This window comes from Saccostrea echinata, unplaced genomic scaffold, assembly GCF_033153115.1.
Source record: "Saccostrea echinata isolate AGI-Se365-2 ecotype Australia unplaced genomic scaffold, CSIRO_AGI_Sech_v1 ptg000020l, whole genome shotgun sequence".
Taxonomy (NCBI): Eukaryota; Metazoa; Mollusca; class Bivalvia; order Ostreida; family Ostreidae; genus Saccostrea; species Saccostrea echinata.
In genome coordinates, this window is record NW_026889769.1 from 7,983,109 (window position 1) to 8,008,563 (window position 25,455).

Here is a 25,455-nt window from a genome sequence, read left to right on the forward strand (position 1 = left end):
AAACTTCTTAGAAATACTTCAGTGTACATGTAGCACTTCGCCTTTGGATTGACGAGACTTTCACACCTGCACAGTGTCAAATGATTTTGATTGACAGGACAAGCACGTGGACTTTGTGTGAACTTGAAGCAGGAAAATAAAAACCAATTATGACTGTCGAACAAAATGAATCTGTTGATAAAAAAAGGTTTATTTCACTGCCTGATATATTTAGATAAAAATTAAAAAGTTTTGTTTATACAGGTACGTGCATTTGTGGAAAAAGGGGGGGGGGGGGAATGAAATCTCTCTCTCTCTCTTTCAAAACTATGACAGCATATTACTTCGATATCAAGTTCTGAAATTTTAATTTATAACAAATAATATGAATGCTTCTTTGTATCATCTTGTCTTAGTACCCGGTATAATCACGGGGAATTTTCTACAGATACATGTAGAAGTCTGCTTAATAAATCATCATAAAAAAATGAAAAGACACATATTAAATATATTATTATTTTTTTAAATACGAGTGTATTTATGCAATACATCCACAGACCTTTGCAAAATATTTTTGATTTTTTTTCTCATTATTTTACAAAAATACATGCATGGTTGTTACAACCGTTTTAATTTTGATCCTCTTCGAAAATCATTATTTGTAATGGTTTTATACATAAAATAAGAATAAACATTTTTATTTTACAACTGGAATGATTTTATATTTTAAACAACAGCTTTCGATAACAATTACAATGCTTTACAGCGATAAAAATCGTGTGATTAAACAGCTGAATTTAAACATCATACACATATGCAGAAAATGTACGAAACTTAATTAATAGTTTTACTTAATGTGCATGTTTCCTCATTCTAGGACAATTTTTGAACATTTATTTATTTATTTTTGCACCTGACTTTAGAATACAATAGAATAGATACAATGCATGTAAAAGATCAGAGGCATTCTGAATAAATCGTTCATCTTGCGTTCACCGTTCACTAATTGGGCTCGTGTTCACACTTCATTCGCATTCTGCATTCGCTAACCGTTCTACTATTGTTCACCAAGTTGCGTTCAGCATTCACACATTGTTCACTCACCGTTCGCTCTGCGTTTGCTCAGCGTTCGCTCACCGTTCAAGTTGGAAAGTAGAACGTTTCAGGGACTGTATGTAATCAAAATTTTACATAAGAATATATAGGAAAAAAATGAATGTTGATGAAGAAGGGCCTCTTAAATTGATGTATTAAACTTGTTCATAATATCCAGCAAACTGTCCCTTCTGTTTGTTTTCACCAACCGTTGTAATCTTGGTAATCTAGGAATGAAAGCTACCCGACTTTTTCCAGATGAGTGACCATACAGGTTAAAGTTTATGATTTATTGAAGTAGGTTCATTCCAATGTAAAGCCCTATAAACTTGCATTGATGATGCATGTACGGATGCACACTTCCAGACTTGCTTCAGATGCTGAATCTTATGTAATTTTCTGGATGATTAAACAGAAAAAGTTTTTGGAGCAAGTCCATGCATTCCAAATTCCTACCCAGACTAAACTTGTATAATGTTTGTCCAGGGATGCACACTACCCAAACATTCATTTTGTTTGAAACTTCCATACTTATAGATAACATTTATGAGGTGAGCTAGCTAGTGTGTAATCTTTTATTACCTATGTTTGCATTTCACAGATATTTTTTCATTGAAATTTTTTTTTTTGGTCAACAGCCATACCAGAGGTTTACAGATGTGATTTTGAAGCCAGCTCATGGACATCTGATTGTTCTTTACAACAGTATGGTGGTTCAACATACTGGTATCACTCTGTAAGTATCTTTCATTCTTTTCCCCAAAAACAGCTTTCACTGTGATGAGATTTAATTTTTTTTAATTTTGGCTAAAATTGGCTAAATAATTTTATAATTTTACATTTGGCCATCAAATTTTATATAATACATCTATATAGGGAAATCGCTTACAAAATCTTCCCCAGAATAGCAAGTAACATATTGATCTTCAGAATTCCTATGTAGTGAGGATTCAAGTTTGGTTAACTCATGGCCCTTTGGGGCTAAACTGTGTGAACAGGGCATAAAAATGTGTCACCATACTTGATTATAAATATGCATATAACAGTACATTTATATGAAATGCAAAATAGCCTTAATTATTCTATATTTGATAATTTAATCCAAGTCTAACCTAAGATATTCCAAAGTTTGTAATGGTTCTCACTAAATTCAAGATACTGAAGTTAACTGTAAATGTAGAGATTTCCTTATCCCTGCATGATCATGTATCAGACAAACTTGATACATTGTCTCAAGAAATTCCGTACCAAAATTGTAAGATACATATCAGGGGGTTCCAAAATTCTGAGATGTTTTTATGTTGAGAAAGGAATGATCCCCAGGTGACTACCAAGGTCTGTGGGCCTCTTGTGACAACATTAAGGAGTTTTACTGAAGACTGAAGCATATATGCGTTTATTTTTTTTTCTGTTTTCAGACTTACACTTCTACATCAGGGACTGGTCCAGGCTATGCACATGGAGGCAGATACTTTATTTATCTAGAATCAGACTACACTATTACTGGAGGAAATGCTGTTCTTTCTGTTAACCCAAACTTAAATTTCAGTGAGTAGATCAATTTCTACTTGTTTGTTAGCCTAGCCATACTGTTTGATTTTCAGTTTACTTTTATCTATTGATAATTTACTTTAATGTTTATAGATGGTACAAGTTGTATGGTGTTCTATTACTTCATGTATGGAAGCACTATGGGAACTTTACAAGTGAACCAAACATTACAAAACGGCAGAGCAGAGATCATCTGGCAGAGACAAGGGAATCAGGGATATGAGTGGAAACAAGCCTATGTCACCCTCAAGGGACTTAATAAAAATGTAGGACTATATTACAAAAAACTTAATGGAGAATAAAGGGGGGGGGGGGGGGACTGTGTGTGTGTGCATTAATAATGAAAAGTGTTTTTTGTGTGTGTATATGTATGTGTGAAGTCATTTCATTTGAAAAGTACCTTACTCTTGAGAATTACAACTATGAAAAATATATTGCTATATTGACCTGTGACTCTTTCCTACCTGTTAATCAATTAGTCATATCAAAATACACATTCATTTTCAATTTTTGTTCTTTTTCAGTGACATAAAACTGGTTTATATTTTCATGCATTTTTTAGTTCACCTGAGCTGAAGGCTCAAGTGAGCTTTTCTGATCAAAATTTGTCTGTCATTGTCCTAAACTTTTCACATGTTCAACCTCTTCTCAAGAACCAGTGGGACAATTTCAACCAAACTTGCCACAAAGTATCCTTGGGTAAAGGGGATTCAAGTTTGTTCAAATGAAGGGCCACACCTTCTTCCAAGGGGAGATAATTATGATTTTGTGAAAAATTAATGGCATCATTTAAAAATCTATCTTCTTCTCCAGAACCACTGTGCTTGAAAACATGAAACTTATGTGGAATCATTGTGAGGTAGTGAAGATTTAAATTTGTTCAAATCATGACCTTCTGGGGTAGGATGGGGCCACAATGGGGGTTCAAAGTTTTACATAGGAATGCATAAGAAAAATCTTTAAAAATCTTCTCAAGAACATCAGAGCCATGATTGGTCATATTTTAATGGAAGCATCCTCAGGTAGTGTAGATTCAAGCCTGTTCAAATTATGGCCCCCAGGGGTAGGGTGGGGTCACAGTGGGGGGTAAAAGTTTTACATAGGAATACATAAGAAAAATCTTTAAAAATCTTCTTCTCAAGAATAGCAAAGCCACGATTGGTCATAATTATATGGAAGCATCCTCAGGTAGTGTAGATTCAAATAATTTCAAATCATGACCCCCGGGGGAAGGGCGGGGCCACAATAGGCAATCAAAGCTTTACATAGTAATACAAAGAAAAAAAATTTAAAAACCTTCTCAAGAACAGCAAAGCCATGATTGGTCATATTTATATGGAAGCATCCTCAGGTAGTGTAGATTCAAGTTTATTCAAATCCTGACCCCTGGGGGTAGGGAGGGGAGTCCACAATAGGCGATCAAAGCTTTCCATTGTAAAACGTAGGAAAAATGCTTAAAAAAAATCTTCTTAAGAACATCAGGACAATGATTGGTCATATTTATATTGAAGCATCCTCAGGTAGTGTAGAGTCAAGTTTGTTCAAATCATGACCCCCAGGGGTAGGGTTGTGCCACAATGGGCAATCAAAGTTTTACATAGGAATACATAGGCCAAATCTTTAAAAATCTTCTTCTCAAGAACAGCAAAGCTGTGATTGGTCATATTTATATGGAAGTATCCTCAGGTAGTGAAGATTCAAGCCTGTTCAAATCAGGCCCCCTGGGGGTAGGGTGGGGCCACAATGGGGGATCAAAGTCTTACATAGGAACAATAGGAAAACATCTTCTTCTCAAGAACTGCAAAGCCATGATTAGTCATTTTGATATGGAAGCATCTTCAGGTAGTGTAGATTCAAGTTTGTTCAAATGATGACCCCCAGGGATAGGGTCGGGCCACAATGGGGGATTGAAAATTTTACATAGGAACACATAGGAAAATTTCTACTCAAGAACAGAATATCCTGTTTAGTCATTTTGATATGGAAGCATCCTCAGGTAGTGTAGATTCAAGTTTGTTCAAATGATGACCCCTGGGGGTAGGATGGGGCCACAATGGGGGATTGAAAGTTTTTAGGGATGTCAACGAGTACCCGGTTAACCGGGTACTCGATCGAACGTCCGAGTATCGAATACTAAAAATGGTACTCGGTAACTCGGATGTGTATTTTTTTCTTATTTCAAAGTACATATTTTTATCAAAAACTTTTCAAAAAATAACTTAAATATGAACACGGTAATTAGTGTGTTGTCATCTACACCCGTAAAACACCCGTTATCGCCTGTGGCTGTGTATATATAGTAATTAGTGACCAATCATTTGGTACACAGCTTTTCTCACCTATTGTGATCCTTAATTTTTAGATGGCTTCAATGATTGTTTTCAGTGAACATCGTTTACGTATGGTCTATTACCTTCAAATCATTTTTAAATTATTTAATTAATATACGACAGCGAAATCGGACATTCATAACCCACTTCACAAGTGAAGAAATATTTAGAAATAATTAAAGATTTTAAAAAATGCTGAAAGTCAGTTTGCGTAGTAAGTTAATTGTATACGGAGGAAACAACCAGCAAATGAAATAATATTAGACTAGCGATCCCAACAATGTCCGTTCCTTCTCTTTCGATAGTCTAATCATCACAAACCTGCGTAACAACTTGTCCTCCTTTTGCGTTCATGAAATAGATCCTAAACAATACTGTAAACCATTTGTAATTTTTGATGTATTAATTGTATTTTGTGTTTATTTGATAAATAAATTAAGTACCAAAAAATCATTTCCCTTGGACTCGATGTTTATATACATTAACAAACGTGATAAAAACAGCTTTGGGGTTTAGCAGAGCTTAACGGGGCTCAAGAAAATTAACACACTTGTATTTACATTTTTGTTACCGAGTACCCGGGTACTCGATCGGAAAAACGTCCGAGTAACCGATTATCAAAAAGTGACCGATTTGACATCCCTAAAAGTTTTATATAGGAACATATAGGAAAAAAAATTTCTTATCAAGAACAGAAAAGCTATGTTTAGTCATATTGATATGGAAGCATCCTCAGGTAGTGTAGATTCAAGTTTGTTCAAATGATGACCATTGGGATAGGGAGGAGCCACAATGGGGGATCAAATTTTTATGAAGGAATATATAGGCAGAATTTTTAAAAATCTTTTCAAGTACAACAAAGCCATTTGTTATTATGACATGTTGACATGAAAGCATCATCAGGTAGTTTAAAATTCAAGCCCCCCTTCCCCCATTTTCAGTTTGCTATAAGTATAATTATTATATCCAGTAATTTCATTATATGTTTAAAACAACAGGGACTGAAAATGACCTCACTGTAAGTATGAATTCATTATAGGCATGTTCGCTAGCTGTAACCATATTTTACTGTACTTGACCTTTCCTTCTCAGTCTTGCTACAGAAATGTGTCCAGGGACACCTTCCTATTCATTTATTGATTGTGACTGTTTATGGTCATGATGTTCCAGAGTAAATACAGAGCCAACCCAAACTTAATTCAAACTCTTACATGGTAGACACCAAAGAAACACTGCACTGGGTTTGATTTTAGGGTGTTCTTAGGTGGCAGGGTTTGATTTTAGGGTGTGCTTTGGTGGCAGGATTTTATTTAGGGTGTTCTGTGGTGACAGGGTTTGATTTGAGGGTGTGCTACGGTGGCCGGATTTGATGTTTGGGTGTTCTGTAGTGACAGGGTTTGATTTGTGGGTGTGCTATGGTGGCAGGATTTGATGTTAGGGTGTGCTGTAGTGGCAGGGTTTGATTTGAGGGTGTGCTATGGTGGCAGGGTTTGATGTTAGGGTGTGCTGTAGTGGCAGGGGTGTGGTTATGGTTCTACTCCCTTGGAACTGTAACTTTATAATTGTCCACATTAATTTTCAGGTCACTATAGAAGCTGTGAGAGGGCCAGGCTTATATTCAGACATAGCAATTGATGATTTGTACATCTTCAATGGGACATGCAACCCTTCTCTGTGCAGTCTGTATTCAGAGCCAAGTGTAAACTGTACTTTTAATGGAGCATCCTGTAACTATAGCAGCACAGGCTCTGACTCCCAGTGGCAGATCCATGGATTGTACAGTTATGGAATAGGTCTTCCAGACGATCATACATCTGGCAATGGTGAGAGAACTATTGTTGAAGAATGAGATTTGAAGTTGAAAATTTTTTCAAAGAATTTTGTGAATAAGCACAAAGATTGAATGATATATTTTAGGATCAATAATGAATGTAGAAGTTTAAAACTTACCTTTTTTGACAGTATAAAAGTCTAACTGCCAGAAACCATGACTACAGAGTGACGATTGAAAAATGATTTAAAAAAATAAATCTGTTCTAATTGTATTGAAAAAGTTTTTGGTGATGAGCTGTCACATTGTCAATGTAAACAGATAACAGGTATGTGAGCTATATAGTTGATCATGAAATTTTCTTTTAACTAAAAGGTTCTTTCATGTACTACCAAAACTTGAATGGAAATGAAGGTGACAGCGCTACTTTAAAGTCACCCAACTTTTCATCGCCTGCAAATGCACACTTAAGATTTTACTACCACATGAATGGAGCCATGACAGGGCACTTCACAGTGTGGGCTGAAGATGGAGAGGGGCGGCGACTGGGGGACGTATTACTCCAGAAACAGGGAGAGCAAGGAAACCACTGGTACAGCTTCTGCTCAGCAATACCATCTAACACGGAAATGTCACTGATTTTCAAGGCCACTCGAGGCACACAAGGACTTAATCACATCGCCATTGATGATGTTGTGGTGGACAGTGAGAATTGTCCCTGTAAGTTAAGTACAGTCAAAACTCTGTTATCTCAGTCTTGATGGGGCCGAGAAAAAACTTAGAGATATCTGAAGGAAGATATTGAGGTTAAAATACAGGTGGTTGAAAATGCCAAAATCACTTCCAAATATCCATGGTATTCTAATACTAAGGTTCGAGATTTCAGAGTTCATATAGGGCAGGAAATTCACGTAGAATAGAGATACAATATTTTCTTTTATTTTTAAACTGAGAAATTGTTTCATGAATGATTGAAAATGGGAAGGATAAAAGGAAATGTATGAGTAAAAGTAAATGAAACATGTCATCTTTAGATCTACCGGTACTTTATTATGTTAATGGAAATTTTATAAATTGTTAATTTCATGAAAATAAACTCTTAGAAAGAAAACATTTTAATTTTTTTAGATGGCTTAAAAGATGCAGTTTGTGACTTTGGACAACCTGACATTTGTGGCTACTCGGTGAATTGCACAGAATGTAAGCAAGAGTTGCCATCCTTCAAATGGAGACGAATGTTGGGAAGAACAGCCAGCATAAACACAGGTCCAAATAAAGATTCCACACGTGAGACAGATCAAACAGGTTAGTTTAAGCTATCTTAAGAGATACATGCATAAACACAGGTCCTAATGAAGATTACACATGCAAGACAGATCAAACAGGTCAATTTAAGCTATCTCAAGAGATAATGTAGATTTTATTTCACACACAATTTAAAGCAGTAATTCAATGTTATTAGTTTTTAGCTCTTCTGAGCCAAAGGCTCAAAGAGCTAATGCTATGGCCATTTGTGCGGTGTGCGTAAACTTTTTAGAATATGGGCCATAACTCAAGAACTCCTTGGCCAATTATTGTCAAATTTGTCACAGGGTATCCTTGGCCCAAGGGCTCCCTTTTATACTAAAACTGGGATTGTTGTGACCCTTTAACAAGGGGAGATAATTAGGAAAATAGAAACAAAAGTACTGGTTGCTAAAAAATCTTCTTCTCAAGAACCACTGGGCAGATTATCACCAAACTTGCACAAAAGGATGAGGATATGTTGTAGATTAAAATTTGCACAGGGATTTACCCTGGGGCAAAGGGCGTGGTCTCAAGGTCACTTCAAAGTTGACCAAAAATTACATTTTATTAAAATGTTGATATTTTGCTTACTATAAGGACTAGGATCATCAAATCTTGTCAGTTGGTGCATCTAAGGACCTCATATCATGTTGACTCAAAAGTAGGTCACGGTGACCTACTTTTTAAATTTTGCGGCCATTCTTTTTCAAAATGATTTAGAGGTATATTTTGAACAATTTAAGGCCTATGATCATCAAACTTTGTCAGTTGATGCATCTTGGGTCCTCAAAGTACATCAACTAAAAAGTAGGTCACCTTGACCTACTTTTTGAATTTTATGGCTAATCATTTTTAGCTCACCTGAGCCGAAGGCTCAAGTGAGCTTTTCTGATCACATTTTGTCCGTCGTCCGTCCGTCCGTCTGTCCGTCTGTCTGTCTGTCCGTCCGTCTGTAAACTTTTCACATTTTTGACTTCTTCTCAAGAACCACTGGGCCAATTTTGACCAAACTTGGTACAAAGCATCCTTGGGTAAAGGGGAATTTAAATTGTTAAAATGAAGGGCCAAGTCCCCTCACAAGGGGAGATAATCAAGAGAAGACAAAAATAGGGTGGGGTCATTAAAAAATCTTCTTCTCAAGAACCACAGGGCCAGTAAAGCTGAAACTTATTTGGAAGCATCCTGGGGTAGTGTAGATTCTAAATTGTTCAAATCATGACCCCCGGGGGTAGGGCGGGGCCACAATGTGGAATCAATGTTTTACATAGAAATATATAGGAAAAATCTTTAAAAATCTTCTTCTCAAGAACCACTGGGCCAGAAAAGCTAAAACTTACGTGGAAGCATCCTGGGGTAGTGTAGATTCTAAATTGTAAAAATCATGACCCCCGGGGGTAGGGCGGGGCCACAATAGGGAATCCAAGTTTTACATTGAAATATATAGGAAAAATCTTTAAAAATCTTCTTCTCAAGGACCACTGGATCAGAAAAGCTGAAACTTATGTGGAAGCATTCTGGGATAGTGTAGATTCTAAATTGTAAAAATCATGACCCCCGGGGGTAGGGCGGGGCCACAATAGGGAATCCAAGTTTTACATTGAAATATATAGGAAAAATCTTTAAAAATCTTCTTATCAAGGACCACTGGACCAGAAAAGCTGAAACTTATGTGGAAGCATCCTGGGGTAGTGTAGATTCTAAATTATAAAAATCATGACCCCCGGGGGTAGGGCGGGGCCACAATAGGGAATCCAAGTTTTACATTGAAATATATAGGAAAAATCTTTAAAAATCTTCTCAAGGACCACTGGACCAGAAAAGCTGAAACTTATGTGGAAGCATCCTGGGGTAGTGTAGATTCTAAATTGTAAAAATCATGACCCCCGGGGGTAGGGCGGGGCCACAATAGGGAATCCAAGTTTTACATTGAAATATTTAGGAAAAATTTTTAAAAATCTTCTTCTCAAGAACCACTGGGCCAGAAAAGCTGAAACTTATGTGGAAGCATCCTGGGGTAGTGTAGATTCTAAATTGTTCAAATCATGACCCCAGGGGTAGGGCGGGGCCACAATAGGAAATACAAGTTTTACATTGAAATATTTAGGAAAAATCTTTAAAAATCTTCTTCTCAAGAACCACTGGGCCAGAAAAGCTGAAACTTATGTGGAAGCATCCTCAAGTAGTGTACACTCTAAATTGTTCAAATCATGACCCAGGGGATAGGGCGGGGCCACAATAGGGGGAATCCGAAGTTTTACATTGAAATATATAGGAAAAATCTTTAAAAATCTTCTCAAGAACCACTGGACCAGAAAAACTGAAACTTATGTGGAAGCATCCTGGGGTAGTGTAGATTCTAAATTGTTCAAATCATGGCCCCTGGGGGGAGGGTGGGGCCACAATAGGTATTACAAGGGGGGAGTCTGGTAATGAACAGCATGGCCAAAGTTACTCAGGTGAGCGATGTGGCCCATGGGCCTCTTGTTAAAACAATTAAGGTCATTAATTCAAATACGGGGAGGCTTAGAATCATTAAATCTTGTAAGATGATGCATCTTGGGGCCATAAAACATATTTATTAAAAAGTAGGGCACAGTGACCTACTTTTTGAACTTTGCAGGCATTCGATTTCAAAGCATTTTAGAGGCATAATTTGGACATTTTAAGTCCTATGATCATAAAACTTTGTCAGTTGATGCATCTTGGGTCTTCAAAAAAGGTCAACTGAAAAGTAGGTCACCGTGACCTACTTTTCAATTTATATGACTATAATTAAATATTTCAGGTACTAATTGGCTTAGAATCATCAAACTTTGTCAGTTGATGCATCTTGGGTCTTCAGAGTAGATCGACTAAAAAGTAGGTCACCGTGACCTACTTTCGGAAAATTTATGGCTTTAATAAAATATTTCGGGTACTAATTGGCTTAGAATCATAAAACTTTGTCAGTTTATGCGTCATGGGTCCTCGGAGTACAACAACTGAAAAGTAGGTCACGGTGACCTACTTTTGAAAATTTATGGCTTTAATCAAATATTTCGGGTACTAATTGGCTTAGAATCATTAAACTTTGTCAGTTGATGCGTCTTGGGTCCTCGGAGTACAACAACTGAAAAGTAGGTCACGGTGACCTACTTTTGAAGTTTTATGGCTGTATTTAATATTTTCAGGAATTATTTGGCTTAGAATCGTCAAAATTTGTCAGTTGATGCATCTTTGGTCCCCTGAGTAGGTTGACTGAAAAGTAGGTCATTGTGACCTCCTTTTGAAAATTTATGGCTGTAATTAAATATTTTGGGTACTTATTGGCTAGAATCATCAAACTTTGTCAGTCGATGTATCTTTGGTCCTCGGAGTACAACAACTGAAAAGTAGGTCACAGTGACCTACTTTTGAAAATTTATGGCTTTAATTAAATATTACAGGTACTAATTGGCTTAGAATCATCAAACTTTGTCAGTTGATGCATCTTGGGTCCTTGGAGTAAAACAATTGAAAAGTAGGTCACTTTGACTTACTTATAAAATTTTATGATTATAATTTTAAAAAATACTTTAGGTATTAATTGGCTTAGAATCATCAAACTTAGTTGATGGGTCCTCAGAGAATGACAAGTGATAAGTAGGTCACCATGACCAACTCTCAGGTACTAATTGGCTTAGAATCATCTTGGGTTCTCAGAGTGTGAATTGGAATTTCAAGGGTTCATGTAAATATACAGGATACTTCGAGGCTTCAAATAGAAGTGATAGGTTGTACAGTTTATCAGAAGAGCGATTCAAGGCCCATGGGCCTCTTGTTTAAACTTAAAAGCAGACATGGGATTTTTTTTTTACAAAATCGTTGGTCTTAATTATATATTTAAAAAAAAATTAATCCAAAAAATAACACTGTTGAAATAAAAGATATGTCTCATAAGTTTTAATTCAAGGGAAAAGAATAAGGTACCATTTATAAGAATTAGTTTTACTGAGTGCACAGTAATTTATTGTAAGATTTTATCTGAAGACGAGAGACTAATTAGTGTATCTTGTAGGATACTATCTGTATGCTGAGGCCAGTCATGGAAGCCCAGCTGATAGCACAGCTGTCACCTTCCCAGAATTCTCTGTTGACAGTGTCACAAAGATGCTCAGTTTTGACTATCATATGTTTGGAGATGATGTTGGAAGTTTAATAGTTCAGGTAACTCATCATTGTGTGCATACATATTTGTTTTCTGACATTCAAGCAATTGGTTTCATTACAAACATCCTCCTACATGTAGTATGAAAAAAATACAGGTAAACTTTCTTATCTCCAACATCGATATCTCAAATACCATAGGTATGTTAAAGGGAGTTGGAAGTCACCTTGATATCTCGAATCCTCATATAACTTCAAGACTTTCCTCGATCTCATCAAGTTTTAGATAACATACCTTTTTAAACAGAATTTATTTTTGTAAAGCTAGTATATTATCACATGACTTTAATATTAATTGAAATAACATGGTATACCCCGCTCTGTACGGAATTTGGTTTGGTCACGTTATTTGACAGTCATGTGATAAATGCATTTAATGTGTACTGTATGTAGGTCATCAACAAATTTCAATATCGCAAGGGCATACCCTAGTTAGAATTAAAAATTTCAGTAATAAATTGTATCTATATAACTTGTAGTTTATGAAAAGTGCTGCTGCTTTAAATAGAATTTGCATTTTATTAGTTTAAATTTCAAGTTATTTGGCTCTAGTCGAAATATGTGTGACCTTTACCATGTATTTTATTTATTAGGTCTTTCCACCTTTCTGTGGAAAGACCTCTTGAAATGCTTCTGTTTATTAGGTCTTTCCACCTTTCTGTGGAAAGACCTCTTGAAATGCTTATGTTTATTATTATTATTAGGTCTTTCCACCTTTCTGTGGAAAGACCTCTTGAAATGCTTATGTTTATTATTATTATTATTATTATTATTCTTTTTCTTCCAGGACTTTTGAAACCGCAAGACTTATCGAAAAACTTTATAGTTCATGATACTGGATATTAAAAGTTATTCCGAAAATCGACCCAACGTGTTTGACCTATGACCTCTTACGAAGTTATTGCCCCTTTCGCAAGAAAAGCTTGTTATCGCTACTCCTTCGAAACCTTAAATCGTAGAGATACAAAATCTTCACCAATGTCTTCGACTACTTGAGAGGACTTTTCAATCTATTCATTGCGAAATGATTTGTCGACCCCTTCCATGAGTTATCGCCCCTGAAAGTTTATGAAGTTTACGAATAATGAAAAATTTTCAAAACAATAAGTCGTAGAGACATGGAACCAACTGCATTAGATTCTTTGACCTCGGACCTTGAAATTTTTGTAAAGGTCAAATGTCAAGGTCATTCAAAATTTGATAAATTAAGCTATTTTTAAATCTCTTTTGTCTTTCATTATATACTAAATCTCTTTGCATCTTTAATATGTCCTTTTAAAACTATTTCAAAGATTTCATACTTGTCCCCTAAGATTTACCCCTTTAAAAGTTATTGCCCCTTTTACTGAAAACCTTGTTATCGCTACTCCTCTGAAACCGTAAACCGTAGAGACACAAAACCTTCACTAATGTCTTCAGGGTCTTTAGACACAACTTCAATCTATTTAGTGCGAAAGTATCCGATGACCCCTTATATGAGTTATCGCCCTTTAACGTCTTTGCTTTTACTATTAAACCTTATAACATTAAAACTAATAGTTGTAGAAGCATAGGCTCAAGTGCAATGTGACCCTTGACCTTTGACCTTGAATATTTGTTCAAGGTCAAAGGTCAAGGTCATTTCAAAATTTTTTAAAATTTTTATTTTTTCTTCATTTTTTTTTATCTTTCAAGCCATTTATGGACTCTTTTTGTATAAGAATTAACTTTAGAGAGTAAAATATGAAAAATACATGTATATGAAATTTATAGAAGGTGGAAAGACATCAAATTGTTCTTTTTCTTCCCGGACTTTTAAAACCTAAAGACCTATCAAAAAACTTAATAGTTCATGATACTGGATATTAAAAGTTATTCTGATAAACGACCCCCCGTGTTTGTCCTATGACCCATTACGCAGTAATAGCCCCTTGCATTACAAAGCTTGTTATTGCTACTCCTTCAAAATGAAACCTTCACAAATGTCTTCGAAAATTGAGGAGACTCTTCAATCTCTTCATTGTGAAAGTATTTGTTGACCCCCTTCAATGGATTATTGCCCCTGAAAGTTCTTGATATTTACAAATAATGAAAAAAATTCAAAATTATAGGTCATAGAGACATGGGACTAACTGCATTAGAGTTCTTGACCTCAGACCTTGAAATTTTTGTGAAGGTCATAGGTCAAGGTCATTCCAAATATGAGAAATTTTGCTCTTTCTATAGCTATTTTGTCTTTCAACATACATTAGATATCTTTGCATATTCAATATGTCCTCTTAAAACTATTTCACAGATTTCATTCTTGTCCCCTAAGCTTGACCCTTTAAGAAGTTATTTCCCCTTGTGCAAAAAATCTTGTTATCACTACTCTGATGAAACCGTAAACCGTAGACACACCAAAACTTCATTAATGTCTTCAGACACAAGTTTAATCTATTCAGTGCAAAAGGATCTGATGACCCCTTATATGAGTCAATGCCCTTTAACGTCTTTGTCCTTACATTTAAACCTTATAACTTCAAAACTAAAAGTCTTAAAAATATACGACTAAATGCGCTGTGACCTTCGACCTTTGATCTTAAAAAAATATTCAAGGTCAAAGGTCAAGGTCACTTCCCCCCATTTTTTTTTTTATATCTTTTCACAATTTCTTGTTTCTTTTTCATGGAATTTAATCTATTTAGTGTGAAAGGATCTGATGACCCCTTATATGGGTTATTGCCCTTTAATGACTTTGCGCATTACTGTTAAACCTTATAACTTAAAAACCTTAAGTGTTAGAAAGATCGGACCAAATGCTGTGTAACCTTGACATTTTATTATTTTTGAAAGATTTTAAAAAATATTCAAGGTCAAATGGTCAAGGTCATTTCATTTTTTTTTCCATTTTTTTTTTTTAAAATCTTTTCAACAATTTTTCGTATCTGGAATTTAATTTCACCTATTCAGTGTGAAAGGATCTGATGACCCCTTATATGGGTTATTGGCCTTTAATGTATTTTGCACATACTGTTAAACCTTAAAACTTGAAAACTTAAAGTGGTAGAAAGATCACACCAAATGCTGTGTGACTCTTGACCTTAAAAATCATTCAAGGTCAAAGGTCAAGGTCTTTTCATTAAAAAAATCAGTTTTTGAGAGCTGTTAAACAATTTTTGTTTCTTTTTCATCAAATTTAATTTCATCTATTCAGTGCAAAAGGTTCTGATGACCCCTTATATGGGTTATTGCCCTTTAACATCTTTTCTCATACTGTTTAACCTTAAAACTTAAAAAGTAAAAGTGGTAGAAAAGTCAGACCAAATGCAGTGTGACCTTTGACCTTTGACCTAAAAATTATTTAAGGTCTCAGTCAAGGTTATTACTTTCTTTTTTTAAATATTAATGTTTTTTTTTTTTTTTTTTTTTTTTTTTTTTTTACATTTTTGAACAATTTCTTAATTCCTTTTCATGGAATTTAATTTAATCTATTATGTGCAAAAGGATATGATGACCTCTTATATGGGTTATTGCCCTTTTATGTTTTCGTGCTTAATAATAAACCCTATAACTTTAAGCCATAGAAACATGGGACCAATTTCAATGACAACTTTACCTACGGTCTTCAATTTTAGATCAAGGATATACAATATATAAGAAGTTTTTTTTTTAAAAAATCCATCTTTTTTCCCTTTCAACATATTTTTAATATCATTGCACTATTAATATGTCCTTTTAAATCCAATTTCATTTTTATTCTTAAATTGTAAGTTTGGCCCCTTTTAAAGTTCCTGCCCCTTTGATGAGAAAATTTGTTATGGCTATTCCTCTGAAACTGTAAACTTTACAGGTACGAAACCTTCACCAATTTCTTCAAGATATCAAGGAGACTTTTCATTATATTCATTACCAAATATTTCATCAACTCCTTTAATGAGTTATTGCCCATGAAAGTTTATATTAAGGAATAATGAAAAATTTTCAAAACAATGTCACAGTGACATGGGATCAACTGCATTAGGTTTTTAACATAAGACCATAAAATTTAGGTCAAGATAAAATGTCAAGGTCATTCAATATAAGTGAAATTTAGATCTTTAATTTGTCCTTTTAAAACTATGTTTAAGATTTTATTCTTCTGCCCCTAAGCCTGATCTATTTTAAGGTTACCTGTATTGACCTCTTGAATATAAATTTTGTTGTTGCTTTTCCACTGAAACTATTCAACTTTAGTTTTTCAAGACAAAGATTCAAATTATTAATTGTAAAAGAATTCACCAATACCTCTAATGACTTATTGCAATGGAAAACTTTGGTGTTTACAAATTATTAAAAATGTTCAAAACAGTAAGTTGTAGCGATATGGGATCAACCTTTGATTTTAAAATTTAGATCAAGATCAAAAGTCAAGTTCATTAAAATTTTGAAGGATTTAGTTCTTTTCTATCGCTCTCAACATATTTTAAATATGATTGCACTATGAATGTGCCCCTTTGAAACTAATTTAAATTTTCCTATGTCCAAATCATTTAAGAGTTAACCAACATTTCTTTATGAATTATTGTCCCTAAATGTTTTGTTGACTATTACATTATAATAATTAGAGACACTGTAATTCTATAGACATGGTACATGTACCCATTGCATAAGATATCTTTATCCTTGAAATTCAAGGTCAAAGTCTTTCAAAAATAATAAAATGTCAACTTTTTTAATACCTCTCTTCAATTTAAGATAAGTTATATATCATAGCATCTTATCATTTGATTTTTAATAACAATTTCTTTCTTTCAATTCTTTGCCAAACCACTCTAAAAGTTATTGCCCCTTGCACGACACTCCTCTGAAACTGTTTACCATAGAGATGCAAGAACTTGCACTAATGTCTGCAATTAATTCAGAATTTTCTCATCTATTTAATTAATGACCCTATTAAAATTTGTTGCTCCTAAAGATTTATACGTTTACAATTAATAAGAATTTTGTTAAAGATATTTTTGTAGCGAAATGTTACCAACTGCATTAGAGACTTAAACTTTTGACCTTGACATTTATGTCAAGCTGAAAGGTCAAAGTCTCTTTTTATATCTCTTTTATTTCAACACATGCTATATATCAAAGCATTTTTAGTATGTAATTTCACTACCTAATCAAAGTTTCTCTCTTTTAAGTCCTATGTTTGGCCAATTGAAAGACATTGTCCCTTGCATGAGAAAAGTTGTTAAAGCTACTCCTCCAAAACCGTACAACATAGGGATACAAAACCTTCACCAATGTCATAAGTCCATTCACTGCGAAAGGATTCAGTGACTCATTCATGAGTTATTACCCTTTAAAGTTTTTGATGTAAAAGAATTTTTTAAAGATGATAATGTGTAGACACATGGTTCCGATTGCATTAGTCTTCCACCTTTGATCTTGGAATTTATGTCACTATAATGGATTCATTGACCCCTTCTATGAATTATTGTCCCTGAAACTTTTTGCTCATTTTGCATACTTGAAAAATTTGCCTTAAAATAGGGTCGAATTCAGTCTAATTATGAAAATTTTTGCTTTTATGTATTTTTCTTTTTTGTGTTACTTATATTTGAATAATGAATCTGTGTTATGCTATTTCAATACTATAATAAAATTTTCTTTTGTTACTTTCATCTCCTACCCCTGCTCAAGTTAATTCCCCTTTGCAAAGTAAACTATATTTACAATACTCTTCCAAAACTATAAACCGTTGAGATACCAAGACTTTACAGATGTGTTTACTTCTGGAAAAGACACTTAAAAATTGTTATTGCAAAAGGATTCATCAATCCTTATATTAGTGTTGTTGCCCATGAAAGTTTTTGCTTTAATGTTAACTTCAATTTTTTTCAAATGATAAACCCTAAAGACATGGAATCAACTGCAATGGAATGTTCTTGTGCTTGAAATTAGGATTTAATGAGGTTGGATCCTGATATTTAAAGTCTTAAACTTTTTTCGTTAAGTATATTTTTAGTTTCTACACACATAGCTTAATTAAAAACAAAAACAAAAAATGGGCTCATTATGCTTCTTTTGGTGCTACAGTACATTTATTTGCACTGAAATTTGTTTCTTAATCAAAAATCAAATCTTCGACGTTTTCCCTCCAATGTTTTTATCTAAATAAATCATGGGACAAAATAAACTATTAGTCTATTTGAAAAAAAGACACTTTAAAATTGTGACTAAGAAAAAGTTTCAAATTGCTTCGCATAATCAATTATATGACCTTTCTGCACACAAAAACTGTGATTTTTCTGGCATTAAAAATTTAACAAGCAAGAAAATTATTTTAAAGTCTTAAACTTTTGCTGAATTTAGGCAGATTGATCAAAGTTATCTTATATATTCAGAAAAGAAAAACAAAAGTGGATGTCTATGATGTAAATTTTTAGATATTACTAAAAAAGTGTTAATTTTATGTTAAAATTGGCTAAATTTTTTCCTGGACTTTCAGAATATATTTACTTTATTTGTCACAATAAAATAAAAGAATTTTTAAGAAATAATTTGATAGATATTTCAGAACCAGCATAAAACATTATACTGCAAAAAAAAAACAGCTCTGTGTGCAACCAGCATGGAAAAATAGGAATCTAAACTTAACAGTACTGTATATATTTCAAAAGGGAAATTTTGATCATTTTCTCCTAAAAAATCTACCGCCACAAAATATAATCCCTGGCTTAATCCTATTTGAATGGAATTTAATCGCGGTTTTTTCACTGGATAAAGTTTAATTTGCATTGTAGATTCCAGATTTAATGTTTGAACTTAAAAATGATGCAAAATTTTATAAATAAAGGTCCCGACCAAAATCTGCTCAAAAGCACAGGATCGAACCTCCTTAAGGTAAATATCATATAATGAAATTTATAAAAATTGATTACTTCTTTTATTGTCTTTCAGTTTCAACCTTTAAAATATATAATGAAATCTTTAATAATCTATATTAAACTATAAAAAAAAATCTTTCTCAACTACCAACTCGGATCACTTGTAGTGAAGTTCATGCTCATTGCACGATAAAACATTCTTATCACTTCTCTGTAACCATAAACTAAAGAAATACAAAAGCTTAAATAGGGTCTCTCTTTTAAAGAATGCTTTATTTTTTCAGTGCGAAAGGAAACTTTACCTTAAACATTTTTGAAACAATCATTTGTAAAGAATGGGACAAACTACAATGAAATTGTTATCCCTTGTCTTTCAAATTCAAAATTTACACTTTTCTGAATCTGCTAACTGCATTACCACCGAACATTCGATGCAGTTCAACTACTGTATAATTCATGTGGCACTCTATATTGCACGAAAGGGCAAAACGATTCATCAATTATTGCCTAGCAAAATGTTGTCTTTTTACATTTAATTTGAAGTGCTTAAAATGATGTGTTGTGTACAGGAAAAAGGAATTGCAAGTGGGTTGTCAACAATAATACATGAATTTAGTATAAAGAAGAAAGTCTTTCAAAATATAAGAAAATTTCTATCTCTTTTTACTTTCAATATCTATATGACATCAAATTATATTTGGTATATGTTCTTCAGAGACTGAAATTCATTGATGACTCCTTACTGTAGCCCCTTTCCAATGTTTTTTTTTTCTAATTGGCTCTTTTTCAAACACAATTTAATAAAATTAGAAACAAAATATAAATTTAACTATATACAATGACGTTATTCCAAGTTCTTGTTACAACCTTGTTATCAGTATTCCTTAGTAACCTTACACTGTAAAGGTAAACTTTTCACCAATGTTTGAGATAGTTCAATTCAAACCTTGTATAAAATTTACTGCACCACAAGCTATCTTTTAATATAAACTGCAATTCCTTCATGATAGCTGTAATAAGTGGGAACAAGTGAAACCTGACATTCGGGACAACCTTTGATGTAAACATGGTCGATCAATGTTCCATTTTCTGTTGTTGGATATTCTATGCATTGTCTAAATCCCCTCAATGTCATGAAATTTAATATTGATGTCTGATGATTCAAAAGATCTTGATTAAAATCTCCAATGACAATCAGCCTACTTGAGAGTCTTTCCAGCCGGCTTAAAAATTGATTAAAACTTTCCATAAATTTTCCAATCACATATCTTTGTGGTCTGTATATGATGGCAACTACAGTGTTAATACTTCCAATATTGAATGCAATGCACTCTAGATTTTCGACAATCTTTAGTTTCTCATGTATGACTCCTGACCTACAGAATACACTTACACCTCCATGTTGCATTCCTGCTAGTTCTTTATACAATGAGCAGCTTTCATCATAAGCTGATGATCTTATCAAATGGCTTGCATCATAATGTTCTAGCTCCATGACTTCTGATTTGGAAGTTAACCAAGTTTCTGTCAAACAGATAAAATCTGAATCTTTGAGTTCAATATTGCATAGCAAATCTTCTTTGTGCTGCTGAAGGCCTTGAATGTTGTGATACAAAATTTTGAAATGTTTGTTGAAGAGATGTTGATCGTCTTGGTCTGATAAGAATCTATTCATTGCAGAGATGCCCACAGCAATATCCGGATCGCTTCGTATTTTCTTGTCAAGAATGTTAATGTCTGTGACATTTATATGCAGTCCACTCATGGATGTTACTCTGCTCAAGGCAACGTATGCTTGACCAGGTGCAAAACATTTGTTTAAGTCAACTACGCATTCTTTTACGGTTAATCCTTGAACCTTATGAACGGTACAAGCCCATGCCAATTGCAAAGGAAATTGCTTTCTTACACCGTTTCTGAGAGGAATTTCTTCTGTTGAAGGATGCAGTCCAACACATCTTTTATTGTTAATCATCTTTTGGATTTTAGCATTTTTGCCAACATTTTCATTGTCAAATTCGATATAAATAACGTCTGGTAAATTTGAGCCTGACTGTAACCCAATGCACACAATAGTTCCCATCACGCCATTAACAAGGCCATCTTGAACATCCTCATTCTTAATCAACATGACTCTTGCTCCATCTGCTAACAATAGTGAAGGTCGAAGGCATATATCAGATTTTGTAAACTGTGTTTCTCTTCTTACAAGCTTTCCAGATGCTTTCATTTTGACGTAGTCTTCTGCCTCAATTAATTTTGGCTCAGTGCAGACTTCAAATATCATATTATTGTTGTATGCATTAATTTCGTCGTTGGTTGAGAATATGTGTAAAGCTTCCCTAGGACCCTCTCTAATGCACTCCTGCAAAGACTCTTTGTCAGACTGCAACAATGTTTCGCTCCCCTTTTTTACACGCAATCTGTTCAACAGCTCTGCGAAAGAACCATCTTCTCGCTGTCTCATAATTTCATCCAATTCAACAATTGTAAACAAGTCATTCCAAAGTTGATTGACTGGATTTGAAGGATCATTCACATACAACTTATCAGAGCGTTTCGTTTTCACTGGAGGTAACTGATAAAAATCGCCTACAGCAATTACAGACACACCTCCAAACACACAATTTTCAGGCATTTTTTTAAGCTGTCGCAGTCTTTCATGAACAAAAAATAATAACCTCTTGTTAACCATTGACACCTCATCAATGATAAGAATCTGTAAACTTTCCAATTTTGACCTCAGCTTATTCACTTTCTCTTCACTCAACAAAGCATGATCTACTGATAATGATTTGAATATGCCAAGTGCACTATGAATTGTCAACCCATTGATGTTAAAAGCTGCAGTACCGGTTGGCGCAGTCAACAAAACAGTCAAATCATCAGGATTTTCCGACACAGGTGCTAATAATCTTGTTGCTTCATAAAATATGCATTTAATCAAATGACTTTTCCCTGTGCCTGCCCCACCAGTTACAAACACATGAAATGGATCTGGATTTTGACCATTTTTTTTCCTGATACACCAATCTCTCACTTTGTTGAAGACTTTTCTCTGTTTTGAATTTAGTGATCGAAGGAGAGGAAGGACCTCATTTTTTGGAAAAGATGAGAAAAGAAGATTTGTTCCTGTACTGTTTAACTGTTCTGTTTTATTTAGATCTGGTATTGATTGCTCTGATGTATCTTCCTCCTGTACAGTTGCAATATTTCCTTCCTCTATACATTCCATTCTAATCATCTCTGTTTCAGGACAAATCTCACACCATGCATCTTCTTGCGGCCCCTGTGCTTCAAAGACTCTTTCTGCTTCTTCTAATGTTTGTCCTTCTTTTACAAAGTTTGACATGTTGCTGTCTACAATTTCTTTCACTGATGATAAAGTGTCCTCACCTGGATATTTCACATATCCTGTTTCGTAGAAATTCTCGTAAGTTTCAAATTGTTTGGGTTTCAGTTGTGTCTTCTCTCTGTATGGTAGAAATAGTTGTAAAATACTTTGATAGTATTTTTCCTTTGCAGTTTCTATTGAAAACCTTGGGTACCTGATAACTGCTGGTTGCGTCTTCGTCCTTTTTCTTATGTATCCTAAGTTGTTGTTAAGTTTAAAAGTTGTACTGTCATTTATCTTCTTTGGTAATCTTGATTCGTAAACAACAGAAAATTCTGAACAGAATGTTGCGAGACACATTTTCTGAAAAACATCGATTTCAGGTCGTCCTTCATATCTGTCTATAGCATTTGTCAGCCATATATCATCATTTTCTTGGGTGCCTTTTTCTTCACAATACTGAGTTTGTTCTTTCATTTTTGACATGTTTTGCTTCTTTTTCACCTCTTTCAGTGGAATGCTCATTCTACATGGGTTTTCGCCAACTGGAACAAATTCAACCTTTCTCGAGCATTCTTTCAATCTTAATCCTATCACCCTGTAAACAGCTTCTTGTGCACTGATTTCCCTGTGGTGTAGATAAGCAGTACCAACTTTTCTCATAGCATCTTGAGCATTCAAATTTCCCTCAACAGCTTCATTTTTTGTTTGTTGCAGCAATAGTCCAAGCTCACGTTCAGCTTTGCTAATGTAGCTGATGATGTATACTACACATGAATATGCGTCTAAAACATACTGAATGTCCATATTTGCATTCCAAGCTTTTAAAAGATGCTTGTTGTATTGGTTTGTGAATAGTTCATTTGGTTGTCTTTGCAGAACAACTGTGTTTCTTTTTGTTATGAAACTGAAACATTTCTCAAACTCCTTTTGAGTCAATCCTGCTTTCTGTAATAAATCTGAACTTGAAACGCTTTCATCTTCATTGGATTTTACTGCATCCCAAAGAAGTGACAATCTTTCTTTCGCTAGCTTTTCGTCATTTTCTTCAACCCTTTCTTGTGGTTTTGAAATAAATGTTCTTTCAGATGGTGGTCTAGGAAAGTTGAATCTACAAACTGTTCCTTTCTTTTTACAAGACTTTGAGTGATTTTTACTATGCTGCTGCACTGCCATAACAATATCGTGCATTTCTTGATCTTCGTGTGCATCTGGTATGTGACATGTAACATATCGATCAATAAATTCGACAACGTCAGTTTCAGAGTCTTCCTCAAATTTTGGAGCGCCTTCAATCCAAAATAAGCAATGAGTATGTGGAGAACCCCTTTGCTGAAATTCAACTCTGTAGAAATAGTCAACTACTTTTCCTATTGGTTCAGCATCTGACAAGATAACATCTTTCAAAAAAGTGTGAAATCTTTGATCAAACATTCGAGCTGCAGTCACTGGGTTACTGCGGAGAATTTTACATTTATCATTCCATGAAAGTTCTTCCAATTTTCGTAAATCACCCTGCTGTCTAAGTATCGTTTCAACAATTTCTGACCATCTAAAATCTGCAGATGAAAATGAGCAAAAGAACTGAGGTATTCCCAACTGACGTATCATAGCGAAAATATCTTTCTGCGCAGCTTGCCAGTATGGCGGAGTTCCTCTTACGGGTTTTAAAAATTTGACTGCCTCGTCTTTTTTAAAGAGTTCTTTCAAAGTATTCTTGTCACATAGCATTTGAGCTGTAATTTTTTTGCCCTCATTGGAATACGCAGATTCTTTTCTTAAAGAAATCTGGACATTTGAAATCACTCTGTTCAATTCAGATAGGTACTGACTGAAGAAAATGTAGGATGAGTCTCTAGCAAATCTATTTTCAACACTTGTCAGTCGAAGATTGAAATATCTTCCTAGAGTTAATTTTTCAGATCTTTCTTCTGAGTAAGTGTTTTTTCCAGTTGGAAAATGAACAGGAAAGGTTTTGGCTTCAATACCAACCTCCTGAAGAACTGAAATTGGATTGTTTCCTTCTGCTGGTGAAATTTCAAATACTTTGTCAAAGCATAAATCTAACACTTCTTGTCCAATGTCAGCAGGCTGTAAGCAAGTATCTAACTGAACACCTTGCAGTTTTTCGTCAAGAAATGAATCAGACTCATTTTCCTTGCTCTCAATTCTATATTCTACATTGTTATCTATAATATCTGAATTTGAGTGTGTAGTAATATCAGCAATTTCAGACCTAACATCAGAATTCATGTATTCATCTGATTCATTTTCCTCTGGAATAGGATTGAGCCATTTTTCATTTACCGATATGTCAGAGTACCATGCATTGTTTCCCTTTAAAAACTGCAATGCTTCTTCCAAGTGTTTTGTATTCACAAATTGGTACTCTTCGTATCCTTTGTAATTCAATTTTCTCTTTAATTTCACTTTGAGTAGGAGATTTTCGTCTTCTGATCTTGGCAAAGTTGATGTTACTTTTCGTAAATCAGATGGCACACAAACAACAGGACCGTGTACGCCTTTTTGTCCTCCTTTTGGCAAACCAAGTATTTTCATGAAAGGAATATTCAATGCTATCAATTGTTGTTCTAATGTATTCAGACAACCAAGCTCCTTTGGAACTTCTTCTAACTCAAGATTATTCGAAAAGGAATCTCCCGGCACATCACCATTTAATAGTTTTCTGTGACAAGTATGGCAAATCCACAAGTCTTTCCTACTTTTCCCTTGATAAGAACATCCTGATTTACAGTCATCCTCACACTTGTGCAGATATTTCTCGGTTATGCAAACTTCAAATAATAATTTGTCATATTTTTCTTTAGAACAGGAGAGAACTTGCTTCTCAAAACACAGTCGAAGGCAACAAGCACAAACATATTCAGGTCCATTTTTAACGTCATTTTTGAATTTTATAATCACATTTTCAATGTGTTGACATTCCTCTTTCTGAATACGCCTGCGTACAGATACCTGCTCTCTTATTTTCTTTCTGTGCGTTTCGTCTTTTTCATATTTCTCTTTGCTAGATTGTTTGACATTTTTCCTGAAGGTGCTATCATTTTCATATTTATAGATGCTGAATTTCTTGACAGACTC

General features: G+C 34.3%; 1 protein-coding gene across 1 annotated transcript in view; it reads left to right on the forward strand.

Moving 5' to 3' along the window:
• Positions 1 to 1,332: 1,332 nt before the first annotated feature.
• LOC133189869 (MAM and LDL-receptor class A domain-containing protein 2-like) overlaps positions 1,333 to 25,455 on the forward strand; it is a 74,764-nt gene continuing 50,641 nt past the window's right edge. Inside the window, exons 1-10 of the mRNA XM_061325264.1 lie at positions 1,333 to 1,348; positions 1,713 to 1,810; positions 2,493 to 2,622; positions 2,719 to 2,891; positions 6,381 to 6,443; positions 6,538 to 6,778; positions 7,102 to 7,446; positions 7,855 to 7,992; positions 8,073 to 8,111; positions 12,050 to 12,198. Of these exons, the coding sequence (XP_061181248.1) occupies positions 1,333 to 1,348; positions 1,713 to 1,810; positions 2,493 to 2,622; positions 2,719 to 2,891; positions 6,381 to 6,443; positions 6,538 to 6,778; positions 7,102 to 7,446; positions 7,855 to 7,992; positions 8,073 to 8,111; positions 12,050 to 12,198 (1,392 nt within the window). The remainder of the gene's footprint in view (positions 1,349 to 1,712; positions 1,811 to 2,492; positions 2,623 to 2,718; positions 2,892 to 6,380; positions 6,444 to 6,537; positions 6,779 to 7,101; positions 7,447 to 7,854; positions 7,993 to 8,072; positions 8,112 to 12,049; positions 12,199 to 25,455) is intronic.